General features: G+C 38.4%; 2 protein-coding genes across 6 annotated transcripts in view; one reads left to right on the plus strand and one right to left on the minus strand.

The window, feature by feature from the left end:
- Positions 1-15,393, plus strand: part of cacna2d2a (calcium channel, voltage-dependent, alpha 2/delta subunit 2a) — a 156,824-nt gene extending 141,431 nt beyond the window's left edge. For 3 of the 5 annotated variants that reach the window (XM_041981457.1, XM_041981458.1, XM_041981461.1), the window contains 19 exons: positions 23-84; positions 2,045-2,121; positions 3,167-3,181; positions 5,078-5,138; positions 5,930-6,027; positions 6,691-6,781; positions 6,896-6,958; positions 7,109-7,212; positions 7,328-7,426; positions 7,604-7,695; positions 7,813-7,860; positions 7,954-8,025; positions 8,116-8,268; positions 8,468-8,520; positions 9,145-9,200; positions 9,377-9,500; positions 9,752-9,861; positions 10,012-10,094; positions 11,589-15,393. In XM_041981457.1, coding sequence (XP_041837391.1) covers positions 23-84; positions 2,045-2,121; positions 3,167-3,181; positions 5,078-5,138; positions 5,930-6,027; positions 6,691-6,781; positions 6,896-6,958; positions 7,109-7,212; positions 7,328-7,426; positions 7,604-7,695; positions 7,813-7,860; positions 7,954-8,025; positions 8,116-8,268; positions 8,468-8,520; positions 9,145-9,200; positions 9,377-9,500; positions 9,752-9,861; positions 10,012-10,094; positions 11,589-11,711 — 1,584 coding nt within the window. In that variant the 3' untranslated portion in view covers positions 11,712-15,393. The remainder of the gene's footprint in view (positions 1-22; positions 85-2,044; positions 2,122-3,166; positions 3,182-5,077; positions 5,139-5,929; positions 6,028-6,690; positions 6,782-6,895; positions 6,959-7,108; positions 7,213-7,327; positions 7,427-7,603; positions 7,696-7,812; positions 7,861-7,953; positions 8,026-8,115; positions 8,269-8,467; positions 8,521-9,144; positions 9,201-9,376; positions 9,501-9,751; positions 9,862-10,011; positions 10,095-11,588) is intronic. The other 2 variants (XM_041981459.1, XM_041981460.1) reach the window with 1 other exon arrangement.
- A 679-nt stretch (positions 15,394-16,072) lies between these two features.
- Positions 16,073-19,811, minus strand: abhd14b (abhydrolase domain containing 14B). Its single transcript, XM_041981464.1, has 4 exons — positions 19,629-19,811; positions 18,567-18,781; positions 17,976-18,217; positions 16,073-16,566 (listed from the first exon to the last, which is right to left on the minus strand). Exons 2-4 carry the CDS (start codon positions 18,778-18,780, stop codon positions 16,387-16,389), a joined length of 636 nt encoding a protein of 211 aa, XP_041837398.1. The 5' UTR covers position 18,781; positions 19,629-19,811; the 3' UTR covers positions 16,073-16,386.
- Positions 19,812-19,835: the final 24 nt, after the last annotated feature.

A 19,835-nucleotide genomic window follows, 5' to 3' on the forward strand; every position in this document is an offset into this window, starting at 1 on the left:
TACTATCTGTGGTCACCAACAGAGGTATATTGACGAAGCCATGCGGACATACACATGGACTCCTGTCGATGGTACAGATTATAGGTAGGTTTGTAACAAAACATGCATCAACTGATACTCTGAGCAAATTGCTCATTTCAAATCTGTGAACAAAGTTCAAGTTTGATTCTTTTGATTTGTTTATTTTGGGTCAAGATATGCGCGTTTCATCATTTTACACCGTCAATCAGCCTTGTTTGTGAGCCAGCCAAGAGCAACCTGCTGGTTTTACCTGCTGTGTGTACAATAAATCATCTATCTGAATTACCCGCATCGACAAACAGTTTTTCTCTCTTTTTATTTATATATGTACTTACATCTAGCATAAACTATTTCCAAAATATATTCATCTCAAAACTTGATTAAAGTGACTTCATTATGGCAGTTCAAAAGATGTTTTATGCTGTATCTGGTGGCAGCCTGGATGGATCTGGTAGGGAATGAAAATATTGAATGTAAAATGAAAACTGTATAAGTCAAAATAATTATTTTTTTTTTATAAATATTTTTAAAATAGTTTTTTAGGATACTAAATTTGTAATAGTTGTATCTGTTTTAGTTGTCAGACTCTCACAGCTAACCAGCAAAGGTTACAAAAGTACACATAAACTTTGTTTAAATAGGAGTACATTTATTTGTAAAATAGAAAAGTAATGATTCAACTTACTTACTCGAGTAGAGGCAAAAAGGATCACGGTCTGACATCTATTTAAAGGCAAAAACCTCAAATAAAAACAATAAACACTGACTGAGTACATGTTCCAGGAACTGTTCTTGGAGCTGACCAGTATTTAGAGTTCTGTTTTATTTATTTTATATTGGAGAATAATGGAATTGAGAATATTGGATGTTTTATTTGATCCAGACTGACTAAATTATTATTTAAAGTCACAGATAATACTGCTGATTTTCTACATGTACCAATTAATCATATTTAATTATTTATATTAAGCTGTACAAAAGATTAAAAGTATGTGACACATATTTTATTTTCATCTCATTTATAGTTTCAAGTAAAAGATCACTGTATGAAATGTGCTTGGTGTCACTCAGAATGAGATGTTGACATGTTCAGCACCAAACAACTAAGTTAGCAACTACCTGGTGAATATAGTTGATACATTTTTATTATCAGTAGTTTCTAAAGAAAAACATGTAAAAAAAACTCACTGTAATTGATTGGTTATTTGCAAGCATACCTCTACAAACAAAACAAGGTGTGCAAAAAAAATTCAATTCACTTTATGGTAAAAAAAAAATATTCTACAGAATAACTTCACAAAGCTTTAAATGGCATCCAGCAGCAACAATCATATATCACGACACCTTTCTGACCATTTTAAAATTATCTTTAACCTCCATGCACCATATATGTGTGGATATCCTTTTCAAACTAGGTGTGATGTTTGCTGTGTTTCAAGCAGGATGCAATCGAACTTTAGAACAAAGGAAGAAATTCACATTAAACTAAAAAAATATATATAACCTTCCAATCTCTTTTTATTTCATGTTTCTACCTGCTAGACAACAAAGGTTGTAATGAGCATTTTTGAGATTTGTTTTTTTAGAAAGGTCTTGATTTGTGAAGGTCTCAGTTACTACATACTGTATGTTTTAGAATACTTTGCTTACAGTATGTTCAACTTTTTGCTGTGCATATATATAGAAGTACTGATATTACTTACATAGTTGTTTAATTGTATTTTCTGCCTGTTTTACATGGTTAAACTGAGCAGTTACAGGTTTCCTTCACTGAATAAACTCTTCAGTTAAATTAGTTATTTGTATGTTATTTGTAAACTTGGATATAGGGGTCTGTGAACTGTTTGATGGACATCCTTAGGTTTCAGTTTGGGAGGTTCTGATGCGCTAATGCATTTATCACCTTTAAAGGGTGCCTTAAATCTGGATTTAAGTAAGTGCTTGTTTGCATCTGTATGTTTATTACAATTAACGTGTTTGGTTGCCATATTCCTGATTTTCTCCATCTGCCTCATTACCTCAGTCTAGGGTTGGTACTGCCCACATATAGTGAGAACCACATCAAGGCCAACATAAGTGACCAGATCCTTCAGGTGCAGTGTAAGTACGGGGAATACCCAGCATCTTCCACTCTGTCTCTCCTCCTCTCTTCTTTTTCTCTTTCTTCTCTCTATTCCTAATATGACCTTACACTCCAATTCAGTCCTCTGTCGCGGGTCTCCAACATCATCATAGGGAGTGTCCAAGCGAAGTCGCCTGCCCCTCCTCCCCTGATCCCCTTTCCCTCTTCTCTATGCTCTCTGATAGGCAGGATCATACAGTGCCCGAGTCCCCCTCCTCCTCCTCCTGTCTTCATGCTGTGTTGTAAAATGGTGATGTTTTTTCTTCACACTGGCTGAAGAAAAAAATAACTGAACTGACAGAAAGGTGAAAGCTGTGGTTTTACTGTGTTACTCAGGTGAAAATAATGGTGACCTTTGTGCTATTATTTTTTTTGCCAAATGCTCTCGCCTCTTCTCCACCAAGTAATGATTCTGAAGCATCTGTGTTCGAAGTATTGGATGTTCTGAAAAACTGTGAAAACATGCATGCTTTTCACTCCTTCTTTTTAATTTTATGATTTGAGGAATTTCCTTTTATGTTGTGTGTGTCATGTTTCGTTATTTTTTCTGTTTGACTCTGTGAGATATTTATCAGCTTTGGAATCATTCAACTGATAAACTCCCACATGGCCAGTAATGCTGGCTCGTCAACTGTGGGAGTTTCTGTGGGTCTGAAAGGGGACACGTGTTGTTCCTTCATTCTTTCTTTGTCCAGACCCAAATACTCCCCTCCTTCCTGGTGCATTTGATTTTTTTTTCTCACAATTACTAGTTTTGTCTTTACTGTTTTCATTCCTTGTATTACCTACTTTTCCTTTCTTCTGTTGTTTTTCTGTTTCCTGGTTTGCCTTTTAAAATAAGATGTTTGCTCTTCATTTCTTTTACTCTCTTGTCTTGTTTGACTTTAATTGGTTTTTTTCTTTCAAGAAAACAATATTTTTATTCAAAGAGTAATTGAATAAAATATTGTCTGTGATCCCCCCCTTCCCACCCGATCCTCTGTTTCTTTTCTTGCTCACTCCTTCTCTGATGGATCCACACAGTGCCAAACACCAAGGGCAAGTATACTCCATATTGGTCCACGTTCCCTACCTCTACTTCCTACTCCCTATCGCTTCCTCCTCCTTCCCTCACCTCTTGTCCTAACCCTCCTCCTGCTGCCCCCTTCCCACCCTCACCTGTCCCAGCCTGCTTGCCTCTGTTCCTGCCCGTCTTGCTTTCAGGTTTCTTCTCCCTTTTTCCTCTTTTTTTTCTCCCTCTTCCTCTTCCTTCTCTAACCCCTTCTTCTCTTCTTCCTCCTCCCCCTGTTGCTGCAGCTCAAATCCTACATCCTGTCACAATGGCTCCCCCAGTCCCCAACCTCACCCTCCCTCCCACATATCCGCTGCTCCAGACACAAACAACAAAACACAAACAAACAAATGTGTACTGCACCCACGGACGGCAGATATTCATGTTTTCTGTTAAAATGTGTCTTTTGTTCCCCCCACATCGACTTTTTTCTTCTGTAGAAAGCTGCAGAAGTTGTTTCCTTTCTCTATCTCTGTCTCCTTTTATCCCTCACTGTAATTTCTCTTCTTTCCTCTCTAATTCACCTTTTTCTCTCTATCTTTTTCTTACTGTGGCACTAGCTCATAAATATCAAGCCTTACAATAAAGCTTAAGTAGTGACACATATTTAATTACATTTATTCTTAAAATTTCCATCTTATTTGTGACATAGTTACAGGAACACACTGAGCTCTTCATACATTTAAAGATTTAAACTTATTTGCTGCAGCATTTTATGATATAGGAATGCACACACACTAATCTCTGTGCCACACCAAACCCGTACAGTATATCATGTATATGGTATTTGTTCTTATCTACAGTAGAGCAAATAGGGAACTCTTGTGGTCTTACAATAAATTGTTGCTTACTGTATAGATTTAGCTTTTGGCATATAAAAAAATAAACACTTTAAACAGTTGTGGTTTGTTAGCTGCCGTAGTATCTTATCTGTAGTTGGAAGCACTGCAGCCTGAGCCTACAGGGCTGAGCTGTGTCCTGCCCACTCAGGTTCTCCCATGTTGTCAGGTGTCACCGTGCCGCTCAGCACAGCACCCGACTCCTATGTTGTCCCTCTGTACACCCTGTCTCCATCAGCTTGTTTTCCCCTCCCTACTCACCCCTCAGACTGCCAAGGGCACGGCCCAACACTTCCTCAGTAAACCTGACCCCGGATGTGCACGGCATTGTGGGCGGAAAACTACCTGGGCACACTCTATTTTAGCTGTCTAAATGAACGCCTAATTCCTCCTCTGGACATAGTTTTAGGTCCTGACTTTAGGAGAAAGACATGTCGGATTCAACGCAGACTCATCTGTAACGGCTTCAGTGATGGTTGATATTTTGTGTTGTGTTTTGTTTATGATGGATCAAATGAAGTTGCCCTTTCAACATGCCCTTCACAATGCAATGCATTTCCTCCGATTATGTGTCTCTCTGAGTCCTCTCCCCTGCCAGTCTGGGGGGTGACCTCTTCCATCAGGACCTTCACCCACCTCCCCTTGCAAAAGTTGGCCATGTTGATGCCTGCCTGATCTAACAGCACTCATTGTGGGCAATCTGTCTGAGAACTTGCTTCCTGACAACCTGGTTAGTCAGTTCTCAGACATCCAAAATACAATTAATTTAAAACCAGAAATAATCAGAAAATGTTCAATGACAAACAACAAAAAGTCAAACAAAAGGTGTGAGTGCTTGTGAAATTAAAGCGGTCGTACATTGAGAGTCAGGTTTCACTTTAGGCACCATATTGGCTAACGCTGGTGTTCCCATGATACCTCAGTGTTGCTATGGTAAAGTCCTTTCTGCGTCCCTGCACCTCTGAAGAACAGCTGCTGTTTACCTACAGCTCCCTGCTGCTCTGCCCACTGCTCTTCCTGGATAATCTCCCCTTTCTGTTGCAGATTTTGAATCACTGCTGCCAAACAGTTTTGAGTCTGAAGGACATGTATTCATTGCTCCCAGGTAGCCCTGTGTGTCAGTGCTTGCTGTCGTTACTGGTCATCAGTGTTTTGGTCTTGTTTTCACATCGTTTGATGCACAGTATATCTCTTCATCATTGCAACTTTTCAAATCTCATTTCTGTCATCTGCTATTTACTTAGATGTGAATTGCTAAAATTCTAAATTGTTCTCAATCTTTTTATCATTTTCATTTCATGTAGAGTTTAAACTTCAAGTGGCAAATTTTTAAAATGGATTGTTATTAATAAAAAATCAAAACAACATAATTATTTATTTATTCACTTGCTTATTTTCTTCCTAACTTATCCTTTATATCCTGTTACATTAAAGTGCAGAGGACCTTTGCATGCTGCTACTGTGATGTTGCATGTTTGTACTACACAGACACAATTTGCAGTTACTGGTTTGACTGTTCAGTATGATGCAAAGAATATAATATATTATAAACCCCAGAAATATTTAGTTTTAGTAGAAAAAAGACCGAAATCTAGTGCATGGGCTGTTATGTTTTGTTGTAAAGTTCTTGTGATCTTGAGTTTTAGCCTGAATTCTGAAGCACTTTCTTTGCCTGTGCTGTGCTCGGCAGTCCAATCCACCAGTTGTTTTGACTAATGGCAATATTGGAAATATAAGCTTTAAGATACGCATGCTGCTCACATTAGCATCGAGTACCATGTGTACAGGTTCATCATCTTACTCTGTTGTGTCTTTCAGTAGGAGACAAAAAGTGCAAAGTTTAAGTATTTGTTTTATTCTTTTTATCTGAATTTTAATACCGTGCCTGTTCTTCAGGGAGTACTGCAATGACCTTGAACTGTCCAACAACAACACTGAGTTCTTGATCAACTTCATCGCTCTTATGGAGAAGGTGACACCAGACTCCAAACAATGTGAGTCTCATTTCATTTAATGTTTGAGTTTAATTCATGTAAGATTGTTAAATAAACAATTAACTGATCCCACAGACATTACTTTGTAATCCAGTTGAACTTTTTATTATTATTAGCCAAATACAAACATTAGTACGCCCCATTTTAGTCTTGGTATATCCCTTTATTTTGAGAAGAATTTCATTTTTAAAAAATCCCAGATGGGCTACCTCAATGCCTAGAACACTCCTGCACCTAAAATATGTATTAATCCACAGATGGAAAATATGTTCTTGCTAATGTACTGTAGACTTCTCTTTGAGTAATATTTAGTAAAATAAATAAATCATTATACTGTATAAAGATATTGTCTAAATTAAAGCCCCTTATCAATGTCTGGCAGCAAAAGGAAAAAAAAGTCAGGAAAGACTTTTATGTGATTTATTAATTTGAATATTAATTTGAATAATAATATGACAGAATTCTAGCCTGTTCCTTTTAAAACAACTCTGTCAACGTTGATGAAATACTTAAACTAATGCACGTCCACAACAATAATAAAATGTGAGTAAAATCAGTATAAAAATGCATTTCACTTCTCAGACCATCTGTAGACATCAGACTTGCTTTGAGACAGCAAATTCCTAAATTGTGCAATTCACTAATCCTTTTTTATGCTGTTAGGTGATAATTTGCTTCTTCACAACCTGATTCTGGACACCGGCATCATCAGACAGCTGGTTGAGAAAGTGTGGAAGAATAAAGACCTGAATACGTGAGCATCACAACAAGTAGAGGCACGGGAGGGGAGTGTATTGTCAGATTTCAGCGTAAGATAAGATTTCTAATTGAAACATCTTTCTGTCTTTTCTCCCGATATGACATTTAGATATGGCTTCCTGGCTGTGTTTGCTGCGACTGACGGAGGTATAACAAGAGTCTTTCCAAACAAGTAAGTGTGCTCTTCATCACAAATGTCTTTCTAGAGCTTTTGTTGATCTTGTGTTTTTCTTTTTGTTTGAGGCATTTCATGAGCTAGTGTGACCGGCTTAGCAAGAAACTTGTACACTAGAAATTTACTATCTCTGGTCTTAAATTTTAGGGCTGCAGAAACCTGGGAGGAAGACCCTGAGCCGTTTAATGCCAGCTATTACCGCCGCAGCCTCGACAACAAGGGCTACATCTTCAGAGCGCCTTATCGAACAGGTGAATGATGTTCTTTGTCTCTGGCTGTATAACTCACACAGAGCTATGTAATTGCACGACTCTTTGTTTCCAACCCCCCTCTTGCCTTGTTTCTCAATTTGTTTTGGTCTTACAGCGAGGGATGAGCTGCTGAACCCAGAAAACGACACCATAGGCATTCTGGTCAGCACGGCTATGGAAATTACAATAGGCGGGAAAACCATCAAACCTGCAGGTGAGTCGACTTCAGAAGCTGGAAAGAAAATCTTTATGGTGATCAATGTTAAATTGTTTTAGAGCAAAGCGAAGATACTTCAGCTGGTGACATACATGCTTTTTTACCTTTTTGTTGTGCTAACCATTTGCTTTTCTGTCCTGATAAATCTCCTTCACTAATTTTATCTTTTCTTAGTGGTTGGAGTGAAACTGGACCTTGAAGCCTGGACAGATAAGTTTAAGATTCTTGCCAGCAACCATACAGACAACCGTCAAGGCTCAAATACGGTACAATATATACATTTACAAGATATATACTGTATAAAATGCATAAAAGGTCTTATTTTATGTTTTAATGCTTTTGTCTCTTCTGTCTCACTAACTTAAACTTTCTTTCTGTGACAGTGTGGACTAAACAGAAACTGTGAAATGGACTGTGAAGCCAACAGCGATGTAAGTATTTACTTCCTGTTCTCAGCTGGCACATCTGCACCCAAAGGCTGTACATCTCTCCAGTTAACGCTCAGTGTCTATCTCTGTGTGCAGGATCTCTTGTGTTACTTAATAGATGATGGAGGATTCTTGATTATGTCCAATCAGAAAGATGACTGGAACAAGGTTTCCTTAAAAACTGATATATTCTTCAACTGAATATAATTTCTTTCTAATTGTTGCATTGAGCCTGACCAATGGTCTTTATCCCTGTAGGTGGGAATGTTCTTTAGTGATGTTGACCCAAACTTGATGTACGCTCTCTACAACAACTCCTTCTATAAACGCCAGCAGTCGTTTGATTACCAGTCTGTGTGTGAACGGCTGACGAACAGTGAAGCTGGAGCTGCACCCAGAGGGGTGTTTGTGGTAAGTACCTGTATAGCTCATATGGTGCATGGATTGGACAAAATGATTTAGACCATTACAGTACTTTAAAACAAAAAAAGACAAAGCTGATAAATCAAAGAGGCAGACTAGAACACAATGTGCATGTAGAGACAAGTGGATGTTTGATTAAAATATGTGTGTATTTTTACTTTTTTCCCCCTTCCCTGTGTATCTGTAGCCCACTATTGCAGATTTTGTGAATCTGGCATGGTGGACGTCAGCTGCTGCATGGTAAGATTTTAAATACACAAAAACAAACAGTCCACCCATACTGTCCCCACAGACTGTGTAAAATAAGCAGATGTAGCCACAATGTCGTCACCAACTTCTCTCATGTGTGTTTTGAGGCCTAAAGTTTGTTATTTAGTATTTAGCCATTTAGCCATCACCATGTTGTGTGCTAAAGCTTAAAAAGAGGAGGAGTACTAAGCTGGCTAATTTGGTTATCAAGGTGCATCAAAGCTATGTCACAGTTACTGTGATTAAATGCAATGCTTCATTTTTCCTGTCGCAATAACAACATTAAAGTAGGAGGCCATTAAGAAAATAGTTATTTAAAAAATGTATGAAATATTCCCATCAGGGTCAAAGAAAAACAAGCCACGATCACAAGAAAACGAAAACTAATTAACACAAGTTTTTGTAAAAATATATTCCCCACTCCACTGACAAATGAAACAACAGACATGTCCATGTGATCGAAGTTCACTGGTGAATTCAACGGCTTATCAATGGCATGTCCTAAAGTCGACTTCATGATATTATTCTCAAAATGATCAAAGAAAGAAAATGTAACTATGACACACACTAAGGTTAATTATTGAGGTTGTGTTTTACATCTCTAAACTCCCACAGGTCCTTGTTCCAACAGCTTTTATATGGACTGGCTTACCACAGCTGGTTTGTCACAGGTAAGTTAAAACAGGATTTTAAATCACGTAATGCCAGTTCAGTGTTTTGCACATTTTGTCGTCAGATCCATCATAAACCTTTGAAACCTTCGGCGTCAGATAAAAATTCTCATCTTCTAAAACATGGATTGTTGCATGGATTGAAAGTGTTTCTTTTTGCTTTGGTGATGTTGCAGATGAAGTGGATGCAGAGGGAATCGACTCAAAAGAGAGGAGTTGTGTAATGATTCAGACTCAGTACTACTTCAGTAATCTCAGCAACTCCTACAACATTTTGCAAGACTGTGGCAACTGCTCCAGGTTTGTACACACAGCAGAATACACAGAATCACGCAAAAACAACATGAAGAGCAGCGCTGTGACAGAGACATCCTCAGTAGACAGATTCGTCTTCTGATGATTAACCTGCTTCAGCTTTAATTAAATGGTCATATTATTTGCTAAATGAGGCTCTTATGGCTGCCTCGTGAATCTTGCTGATCCATTAGCAAATTATTGTGATGCAGGCGGGCAGAGGGAGGTTGTTGACTGAGCTGTCTCTTTCTCTGCAGGCTGATTCATGCCAAGAGGATAAACAACACCAACTTGCTGTTTGTGGTAGCAGAAAAGTTGTTATGTGACTCCTGTGAGATAGAGAGTCTCTCTCAGGAGGTGAAAGAGTGTATCCTTTCACACACTGTGCACCAGCTGCTGCAGAGGAGGACATGTCTAATCTAAAGCCCCTCCCTATCACTATAATATAGACGTTTATTTCAAGGTTATTGTTATTGTTCAAATGATTTTAATTTTACTTAATGGAGCCATTTTTCAGACAAGGAAGATAATCCATGTGAAGAAATGGCTGTGGCACGTTATCGAAAAGGACCCTCCACCTGCTTCGACAACAATGCTACTGTAAGACTTTCAGATATCACAAAATTAATATTCCCTGTGATCTAGATAGAAACAAGCACTCTGCCGGTCATTCATAAAATAAGTATGTAGAATTTTGAGCCCAACCAATTACTAATATAAAATTATATTAATACAAATTCATGTTAATCAAGGTCAAGAACAGACATAAGAAGAATAGGAACCTTTCATAGACAAAACCAACTCAAACATCTGTTTTTCTCAAGTTTTTTTAAATGAATTTCTGTGGAGGCTGAGTAAATGTCTGTTTCTGTAACATCCTTGAGAATGTCTCTTTGTTTTGTTATGCAAGTTAAAGATTGTAGTTTTTTTATAAGTATCTAATTAGCTGATAATTCATGCTGCTTATTGAACTTTTGCAATATTTCTTTAAACGCTGTCTTTTTTTCAACCGTGCTGAATGGCTGCATTTCTTGGGTTACATACCACGTTGCACTGTCGATGTACGCCATCAAATACTGTGCTTTTATCTGACTCACTTGTTCCATAGCTTTGACAATAGCCAATTACTGAGAACTGTGGCTTTCATGATCTAGGTGGAGTAGTGCATGAAAAGATAAATTTATCAAAATAGAGCTATTAGTACTTGCAACTACAACTTTTCTGCTGCATAACTGTCTAAACAGTTATTTCTGATTAGCTTTCCCTTTTCATTTGATTTAAAAGCTAAATGTTCCCAAAAAGGGCTCATGCAACTGGCTTTAAAATTAGGACTAAAATTTTTAAGTCAACGGTTTCTGTAAATAAACACTGGGTGGCAGTAAAGATTCCCTAATGTCCTGCAGAAGATGGAGAGTCAGAGGTAAAATCATTAAAAGTGTGCCCGTCTGTTGTGCTATCAAACAATAGAAAACATCGTACAATATATAACATTTAAGTTTTGTTTCACTCAACTGTCTATATATAGTAATTCACTGTGACAATCAACCTAAAAAACTGCAGTCAAAAAATGATGTAATAATCATGACAGCCCAATTTGTGTACCAGGGATTCATCAAGTTTAGACAGATTAAGACATAATTCAATCAGGTCTGGAGCACATATGGTCACATTCTTATTGTAACATGTACACAAACACTGGAAAGTTAAATGTGTGAATTTCTTTTCAAAAAGCAAAATCTAATTACGCATGTTGAAAAGGTTCTGAATACCAGGATGACTCAGATGTGTCCATTAGTGAGCAGATCATCCACAACATGCTAGCACCAGCTGTAATCAACACTTTCTCCCACGCAGCCCCTCCAGAACACGTCTAGAAGATTTCAGGGTTGCAGTGCATGTGAAAATGGAGTTAACTGTATACTCTAGTTCATGCATTGTTCATTGATTACATTTAGATAAATCACAAACCAGTAAGGGTATGCAGATAGGAAACATTCATTTTAAATAATTGATCCAACTTTTTTCTGTATAAATTAGCAATTTAAAAAATTTAAAAAAAAAATTGTTTTTTTTTCTTTTTTTTTCTTTTTGCAGGAGAACACATCAGACTGTGGGCGAGGTCACTCCTTCCGTCCACCACTCTACACTTTACTGCTTATTCAGCTGCTGCTGCTTTATCCAGCTGTCAGTCCTCACATTCACTCTCTTCTACATTAATTCCATTCTGCTGCACTTATCCTACTTTTAGTCCTCCTGAGCTTCTGTCCCATCCCTGAAACCCACCCCTCATGCCCCTCTGCCCTCCCACTGGTATAGTCATAGGTAATTAAGGGACTTCCCATCACAGCAAGATGGAAGCCCAGAGTGCTGCGCTACCTTGTCTGTATTGCTTCGTGACAACTGCCGGACGTTTGCGTCCTTCATCTGCAGGAAGAACAGGTGATGCTGGACCACCTGGATCATCAGAGGCAACTCAGAAAAGAGAAATCAACCACCCCTCTACAACTATTCTAACACCTCTACTATTCAGATAAGTGAGGGGAGATAAGGACAAGTAGATCTTATCACAGACCTCATACCATATTTAGAGTGGAGAAATGATGTTGCCTCTCCCCCTACCGCAGATGGCAGGACTTCTCTCCACCATCTATGAGTGTTAGCTCTTCATCATTCACCTGTCAAAAGGCTGTGGACCATTCAGCCAGATTATAGCCACCACAGAAGAAAATAACAAAAAAATATTCCAAATGTCAAGTATTAATTGATGAAGTGATGAGTATTCCAGACATACATTATATTTAGGCTTTAATTTTAGGACGAAGATGGATGTTAACGGCAATTTAAGCGCTATATCTGCTTGCCAAAATGAGATATACTTTGACGTGGTCTTATTTTTGTAGCCAAAACACCAAGAAAAAATGGATTTAGATTTAGGGTGAACCACAAAAGGAAGAGGAGACATTCAGCAGCTGAATCCTGACTCATTTTGTGCAGCTCTTAATTACAGATTAATGCTTTTTAAAAGGCATCCACTGTGGATTATCGTAATTACATGATGGTAATCACATTTCTTGAAGTGTTTTTCCTCATATTTACTATTCAGTGGTAGTGTTTTCTGGCTCACAAGCCAGCTGTAAAATATGAATCAGTGTTTGGTTGCTGCAGGAACATTGATGTCGTGTAGTATTCTTAACGATCAATCGACCATTCTGACCTCGAGTTTAGACAGATGTTTAAAAAAAAAAAAAAAAAGCTCTCTAATGAGACAAAAGCACCTCTGCCAATCCTCATGAAGCTTCTCCAGCAACACTCCTGACCACAGTTTGTGTATGTGCTTGACTTCTGTCACAGCAAAGCCTCACTGTAGTTACGGGAGGTTTTTGCTTTCTTTGGAAGGGGCCTGATCACTTTTCTTTTTTGGAGGGGGACTTGTCTTACCTTTGACTAATGCTGTTTAAAATTCAAAACCATCCGCTGCTGACGGGATTGGGGCTTATCAACATGTCCGAGTGAAGTGCAGAAGAGGCCACTAAATATGGTGATGATGTGCAGTAGAAGTCTGGTCAAAATCCATCAGTTTGTTATTTAATCATTGCAGTGTGTGAAAAGTTATTTAGACTCCCATGTTTAGGAGCCGCTCTGTTTCATAGTGCCTTGATGCACTTTGTTTTGGAACGCATCGGCTGTGTAAGAGTAGAGCTACTGTATAGTACCTTTATAAAGCGGCCATGTTTTAGGCTTTGGATGCCGCAGGAGGCTGAGTCTGTTGGTTATAGAGCTAGCTTTACACAGACCCATCACATTGAGTGGCTCAGCTTAATGTTTCTGCCCTCATGGCTGTTCTTGTGGTTCTCCTCCAGAGCCTCCTGTCTGTCATATGGAGCTACTATACCGTTCCTTTACAAAGCCATGTATAGAGCTACGATACACTATCAGTATACAGCCACTTAAATGGCCATAAAGTGTTTGTTTCTTTTTCTTTTGTTATTATTATTTTTATATTTATAGTGAGACCCGACTGCTTTTGCCTGGTTCGTATGTGTTTGTGTGTGGATGTTTGTGCGTTCATTTAAAAACCCTCAAAGGGAACGTCTTTTAAGTGAGAGCGTAGGGGAATCACAGATGTGCTTGCATAACTGTTTTTTTTTTTACTGTTAATGTGTTGCAACAGACAAAATCCAGTGTTGTAGGGAAAAAAAGGGATTTTACTGAAACAAAAAGATGCATCTAGAAGTATCAGTCTGCTTAAATATGAATAGAGGAGCAGAGGTGAAAGAATGTGTAGTACATCTGTGTTTTCTGTTTAAATGCAGCATAGTAAACAAAGCCTCTCTAAATGCCTTAGTGTTACACAAAGCAGAGCTCTGATACCCCACATGTACCCCGTTTCTCATGCACAAATAGATCCTTTAATTAATACTCCCTCCACTGGCTTCTCTTGGTGTTATGCAGTAAGTACAGTGAGCTCTAATTTTGTATTTTCCCTCCTGGAATGAGCAGGTATTGATTGATGCCTGTTGATTAAATGCTTGAAAGCGGATGGGGGTTTTTCAGTTTTAAAAGCCTATGACCTTTGATGTTCTGGTGGAATGACTTGCACAACAATTTGAATCTTAAATACACACTCTGTACAGTTGTTGGTACTATTTGATGTGACAGATCATGCTGGCACAGTAACTGCAGCTCAGCTCTGAATAAACCTGAGAAAACTAAAAGTTCAAGACTGCTAAAGGAATTCAATTAAAGATGGATATTTCCAATTTGGCTTTTTTCAGCATCTGCTGATGCTTAATGCAGTTTTACTTTTCTGGCATTTGTTTGTCTCTGTCCTGTGCCATTAATTCTGTCTGTATTTTCACTATTTCCACTGTCTGTAAATGAACGCTACACGTGCCTGTGGAAATGTACCCCCTGCAACTTCCTCTCTTTTCCTGGATCTGTGCGGTCTCACACATTAACTAAATATGTAGGCCTACACTTTGTGCACCTGCACTAAGACCTAATGGACGCACATGCACATACCTTTGAGCAAACATTTAATAACACTCATGCCCAGCTGGGAGATGTCAAACACAATGCAGAAGTGAGGCAGGGACATTACTCCCCAGGTGTTTTCTGTGACTGGGCGGGATGTCAGGGGCAAGCTCAGGGTGTGGGTCTCCACAGAGCAGCATGGGCCTGTTAAACAGAGGGATGAATCGTATAGTGACGTATGTGTGTGCATCCTGATTGGACACACATCTAATTTCTCTGGTTTGACAGTTTTACTTTTGCCAAAAAAGGAAAAAAAAAAGACTAAAACAAACAAAAAATAAATAAATAGAAAACTGGGACAGCTTGGGAATGAGATGGAGGGGTCAGCTTTAAGACTTCACTTTAAAATAAGTAAGGAGAATTTTTCATAAAGCGCCCTCCCGACCCTTGCTGCATCTGTGTTGGTGCGTTTCTGTGGGAAAGACACGTGCGTATGTGATTCTGTAGTCTGTAGTCTGGTGCTATGTGCTCATGTTTGACAAGTGTGTGAAAAAATAACATTTAGAGAAAAATAAAAAAAAAAGTAAAATCAGTCAAAATTAAAGTGAAGTTTAAAAAAAATATCTATAGGAATACAGCACTGTTGATAAGTTTGAGATCTGATGTCCAAATGTTTTTAATTTCTGTTTTATTTTACTTCTTGTGCGTGTGTGAGTGTGAATGTTTGTGTGCGTGGAAGATTTAGCTCCTTCTTTTTTGGGCACTGGTCCATGTCGCTCCATTCTTTTGTACAGATTAAGCTAAAGAAAAAAAAAGAAGAGGGCAAAATTTGTAAAATATTGTGTCTGTGACTCCTTGTAAAATATTTTCAAATTGTTTATTACAGAGAATCGGTTATTAAATAATGTTCATATTTTTCACTTCATATCATTGTGTGGTGTTTTGATTTTTAACAAGGTGATTTATTATTCACAGTAAACATAAAATCTAGTTTAAAAATCTCAATTATATTAAATGTGTTTTAATTATATTAAAGTTGAACAGGGAAGCTAGCTGGCTTAGCTTAGCATTAGACCAACAATGCTAATGACTAACATTTATGGATTTGTCTGTAAGGATTATAATCCCACAATCTACAATCAACCACAATATTAAACCACATAAAATCAAGTTGGTCCCGTTCGTGTTGAGAAAAATGATCAATGTAACATTGATGCAGCAGTAAATCTCCTTTGTGTCTTTTGTTTGAGGAACTTCATGAAATACTTTAAGCTTCCCAAATGAATGTTGACCTGAATCCTGTTTATAAAGAGACTACACAAAGAATTACGTCTCTTTCAACTACATCTTGGTCAGGACGAGTTGCCAGGCAACCATCAGCAACTACATAACAGGTATTGTAGACAGATTTGTTGTATGAGTTGCAGGATGTTCTATCTTTAGTTGGTGCATATATTTGGTTAAAAACTGGGAGCGTTGAATGTGTGACCCTTGATTTGTGGCATTAGAAGTTAAAGATGAACTTTGACCAATAAAACCACAGGGATGCAGTAATGTCTAGACATGGTTATATGTGGGGAAAAAATTTCTAGTAAGGTTAAAGGTTGAACCTTTGTGTAAAGGTTTAAATGCAAATGTGTGACATTATGTTCTTTACAGGAAGCTTGATGTTAGTTTCCCTCATATTCTTCCTTCAGACATGACAATGCAATCAGGCAGCTCTCAGCAAAGAAGCAAATATTTAAACTTTCAAAGGAAAAAATCTTCTGCTGTCATGTTAGATCAAACTTGATTTGCAGGCATCATTAAACTGTCAGAATCAGGTCATGCAGGACGACCTTGTGGCCTAAATTCCACCTGAATGAATGTTTGTGAGGCCCCTCTGAGTCATTTCTCCACTTGTATGCAGCTACGAACTTCACAGTGTATCAAGAAAGTCTGTAAGAGATGTGTGCCAGGTGTCAGGGTCATCCAAATAACAGGGGTGACCCGCTCCCTTCATCACCACCACGCTGTGATTGGCCAGATTGCTCAGGTTACGGAACGAAACTTCCCCGAGCTGAGTGTCCTGGTCGCCATAAACAATCAGCGCTGGGACCTAGACACACAAACACACAAGGAAATCATTTCCTGAGTTCTTCTTGCTTAAAACTCTTTGTTCTGTGTCTTTAAATTTAAGTCAAAGCTTAAGACATTTATCTTCAGTTTTGCTGAATAATAAACATAAAACCTGTGAAAAGATTAGACCATAATTTCATTTCTGTTAACTGTAATTCATTATTGGGAAGAAAAGGACAGTAAATAAGAGACACACGATCAGGAACAAACCCTCAGAAACTAAGATAGCCTGACTTTTAAGGTGCCAGCACAGCTGCTGTAGTTGGAGGTCTATGTCTGAAAATCTCTTAACTTTTCAACATTGAGATGCATTTGACAATGAAACCATGCTGTGTAAAGTCTTCTCAAGACCTCCCCCTAACTTTTCCCACACTTTTTGGGTAAGCAGCTAAGCTCAACTCTCCCAGAGGAGTCAATGTGAAAATGTGCACAACAGCAGGATTGTCCCCTGCTGAATGTGAAGGATTTACTTTACACATTTGTTGTTAACTCACAGGACAAGTTCCTTTAAAACATAACTCAATCTTTGGTCCTGAACAAGATACAAACCATAAAGATGTTGGGTCCTAAAATGTCCCACAATGCAACTCAAGGGTGGTTTTTCATCACGTGGAACTCGGGCTTTCAGTTAATAAACTGCTGCAAAGCCATCAATATGTTATCAGCCTTTACAAAGTTTTTCAAACATACTTTCTAGTATGAAGTCAGCAGAGTAAGCTTTAAAAGCTTTTTCTAAAACTGAATATACTACCAGGAAACTCTAGCAGGATGGCAGGTTTAACGTTGGAATCATCCGAGTCATCTAGCTGCAGGCTTGACAACATGCTCAGCGACTGCATTCTAGTTACTGTTGCCTTTATTTGTGAGCAGCAGCACCGGATTATTTCATCATCCAACAGCAGAAAAACAAAAAATTACCAATGCAGAAGTATGAGCATCTAAAGTTTAAGCAGAACATGGTCTGCATTCAGTTTGATCTTAATTACTTACATTTTTTCCATTTACACAATTGACATTGTTATTGTAAGAGGGTGCACTTTTTTTTAAAAAAAGTAAGTCTGGCTGTCAATAAAATCCAGATCTAAAACACAATATTTCTTGGTAAAGTAATGGAGAAGCCATCAGTTACACTTAAATGTCTTCCTGGCTAGGAGTTTTGTTCATTTGCTTCCCTTCTATTTTTCCCTATTCTTATCTTAAAGCACTTTCACTTGGTTTCCCATCTAAGAAAGCTGTTTAAAAGCCAGTATCTTAAAAAAAGACATTTATGAGCTGGAAAATTTGATTTGCAACTCCTCAAGTTTTCCTTTAGAAGGAATGACGAGCGCACATGCATTTAAAAGGAAAAACTTCAGTCGGAAGATACAAAGGGACACTGAGGAGACTCACCTTTACACTTTGGTACTGCTCAGCTGTGAATTTGTCAGTACAAATTGGAGCTACAGGGACATATGCCCGTATCAGGGCCTGGTGCTGCAGGAGAAAGGGGAGGGAATACATCCCACTGAGGGACGGGCTGATCATCACCACCGGGGTCAAGCTCAGCTGCTCACACACCTCCTGGAGGAAACCTGCAGGGGCCAATTCTCCCATAGCTACTGGGGCTTTGGCTGATTTGGACCGACCGAGTTCTGTGGACAGATATAGACAGAGAGAGTCCAGGAAACTCGTGGAGGCTTGTGAAAGGAAGAAGAGGGCAGCAGGTGGGAATCTAGAGCATTTTATTTTTCTCCAGGCTTAATCTGTTTGACTCAAAGGTTAAAAAGAAATTTATAGCTGCTGCAGAGGCTGCTGCATGTCCCAAATGAAGGGATTTCTTTGAATATAGGCAGAAACTTGTGTGCTTGTGTGCATAAAAATGTTAACTCCCACAAATAAAATAAATTAGACTAATCATATTACTGACACAGGTAATACAATGCCGGTTGCACTGCTCATCCAGCCTTGTGTGGTAGAAGAGTTTGCTCCCAACAGACTCACCTGGCAGGTCAATGGCAACCGCACGGCAGCCGGCCTTGGCAAGAGTCTCTAGAGTGCCGATGTTAAGCCAGTTTTCTGATGAGAAACGGATGCCATGAAGAAGTAGAACTGACATCTTCGCTTCTCCAGCCGCAGGTTCGCATTGTCTATAGAAGAGTGGTGCCTTGCAGATTTCAACCTGGACACTTCCCTCTGTTATCTTTACAGCTGACATCCTAAAGAGAAAGATGCAGAGTGTACCTGTTTTATTTAACTATTCTGTCCAACAAATAACCCATTTAAATAAAGCACATTACAAATTTAGCTTTCTAAATAATAATACTAAATGTAACAGGTTAAGGAGTTTAGGAGAAAACAATAATATATTTAATATAAAACTTCCCTGTATTGTATTGATCTGTCACAAAGCAGTGGAAGAAAAAATAAAATCTGTATTTAAAGTGCAGCTTAACAACTGCTTAGTTTATTTGTGTATAACCAGATTTAATTGTAAACAGCATGTGTATGTTACAGTTACCAGCAGTTTGCTTTTAAATGTACTGACTGGTAGATCAAAATCTACAGTAATGCTGAGTTTTTCATGAAGCTATCATGAGTTTTGTAAGACATAGCTACACACACTAAAGCCCAGTTTTAAGGGCAAAGCTTAAAATCCCTATGGGAAGTATTTATAAGCAGTTTAAAGCATTTGCATGATGATTTAAGGTACCTTCTAATAAAATAGTTTGTAGATATTCATTGTGTTTTTATATAAACAGGTCCGCGATTGCTCTTTAATAAAGAGTACTTATAGTAAAACGCTGACTTGCACAACAATAAATAAATAAACAAAACCATTTAAATATTTCCCTCTGACAAAATAAACTCGTGCTTTTGCAAATAATTCCTAAGCAGGATATTTGGTGACCATGAACTGCCTCACATTTAAAGTAAAATCTGTTTAGGGGTTAAAAAGTCCGATCAAAGTCCAGATTAGATCATTTTTATTTGTATATCGAGCTCGCGCTTTGTACATGTTCTCATTCATCACAACCAAGAGGAGAAAAACAATTAACTTCTCACCTGGCCCGATGATTAAACAGAGAAATAAAGCAGGAGAGTGAAGCTGCTGCAGTTTCACTGTAAAACCCGGAAAACAGGACACACACACACACACACACAGAGAGAGAAAAAACTGCTGGAAATCCTTCTACTGACGTCTAGCGTCTGCAGGGAAAACTACGATTATTGTTCCATCTGAGTTTGTGCAGGAGCGCGGACCGATGTGTT

The sequence above is a fragment of the Melanotaenia boesemani genome, chromosome 3 (assembly GCF_017639745.1).
Source record: "Melanotaenia boesemani isolate fMelBoe1 chromosome 3, fMelBoe1.pri, whole genome shotgun sequence".
Classification (NCBI taxonomy): domain Eukaryota; kingdom Metazoa; phylum Chordata; class Actinopteri; order Atheriniformes; family Melanotaeniidae; genus Melanotaenia; species Melanotaenia boesemani.

Excerpts from the sequence above, each read along its gene's own strand:
- abhd14b (XM_041981464.1), bottom strand. The coding sequence starts at position 18,780 with ATGTCAGCTGTAAAGATAACAGAGGGAAGTGTCCAGGTTGAAATCTGC. Across the intron at positions 18,218-18,566 it reads GGTTGCCATTGACCTGCCAG|AACTCGGTCGGTCCAAATCA; the intron begins GTGAGTCTGTTG and ends ATCTGTCCACAG. Across the intron at positions 16,567-17,975 it reads AGCAGTACCAAAGTGTAAAG|GTCCCAGCGCTGATTGTTTA; the intron begins GTGAGTCTCCTC and ends TTGTGTGTCTAG.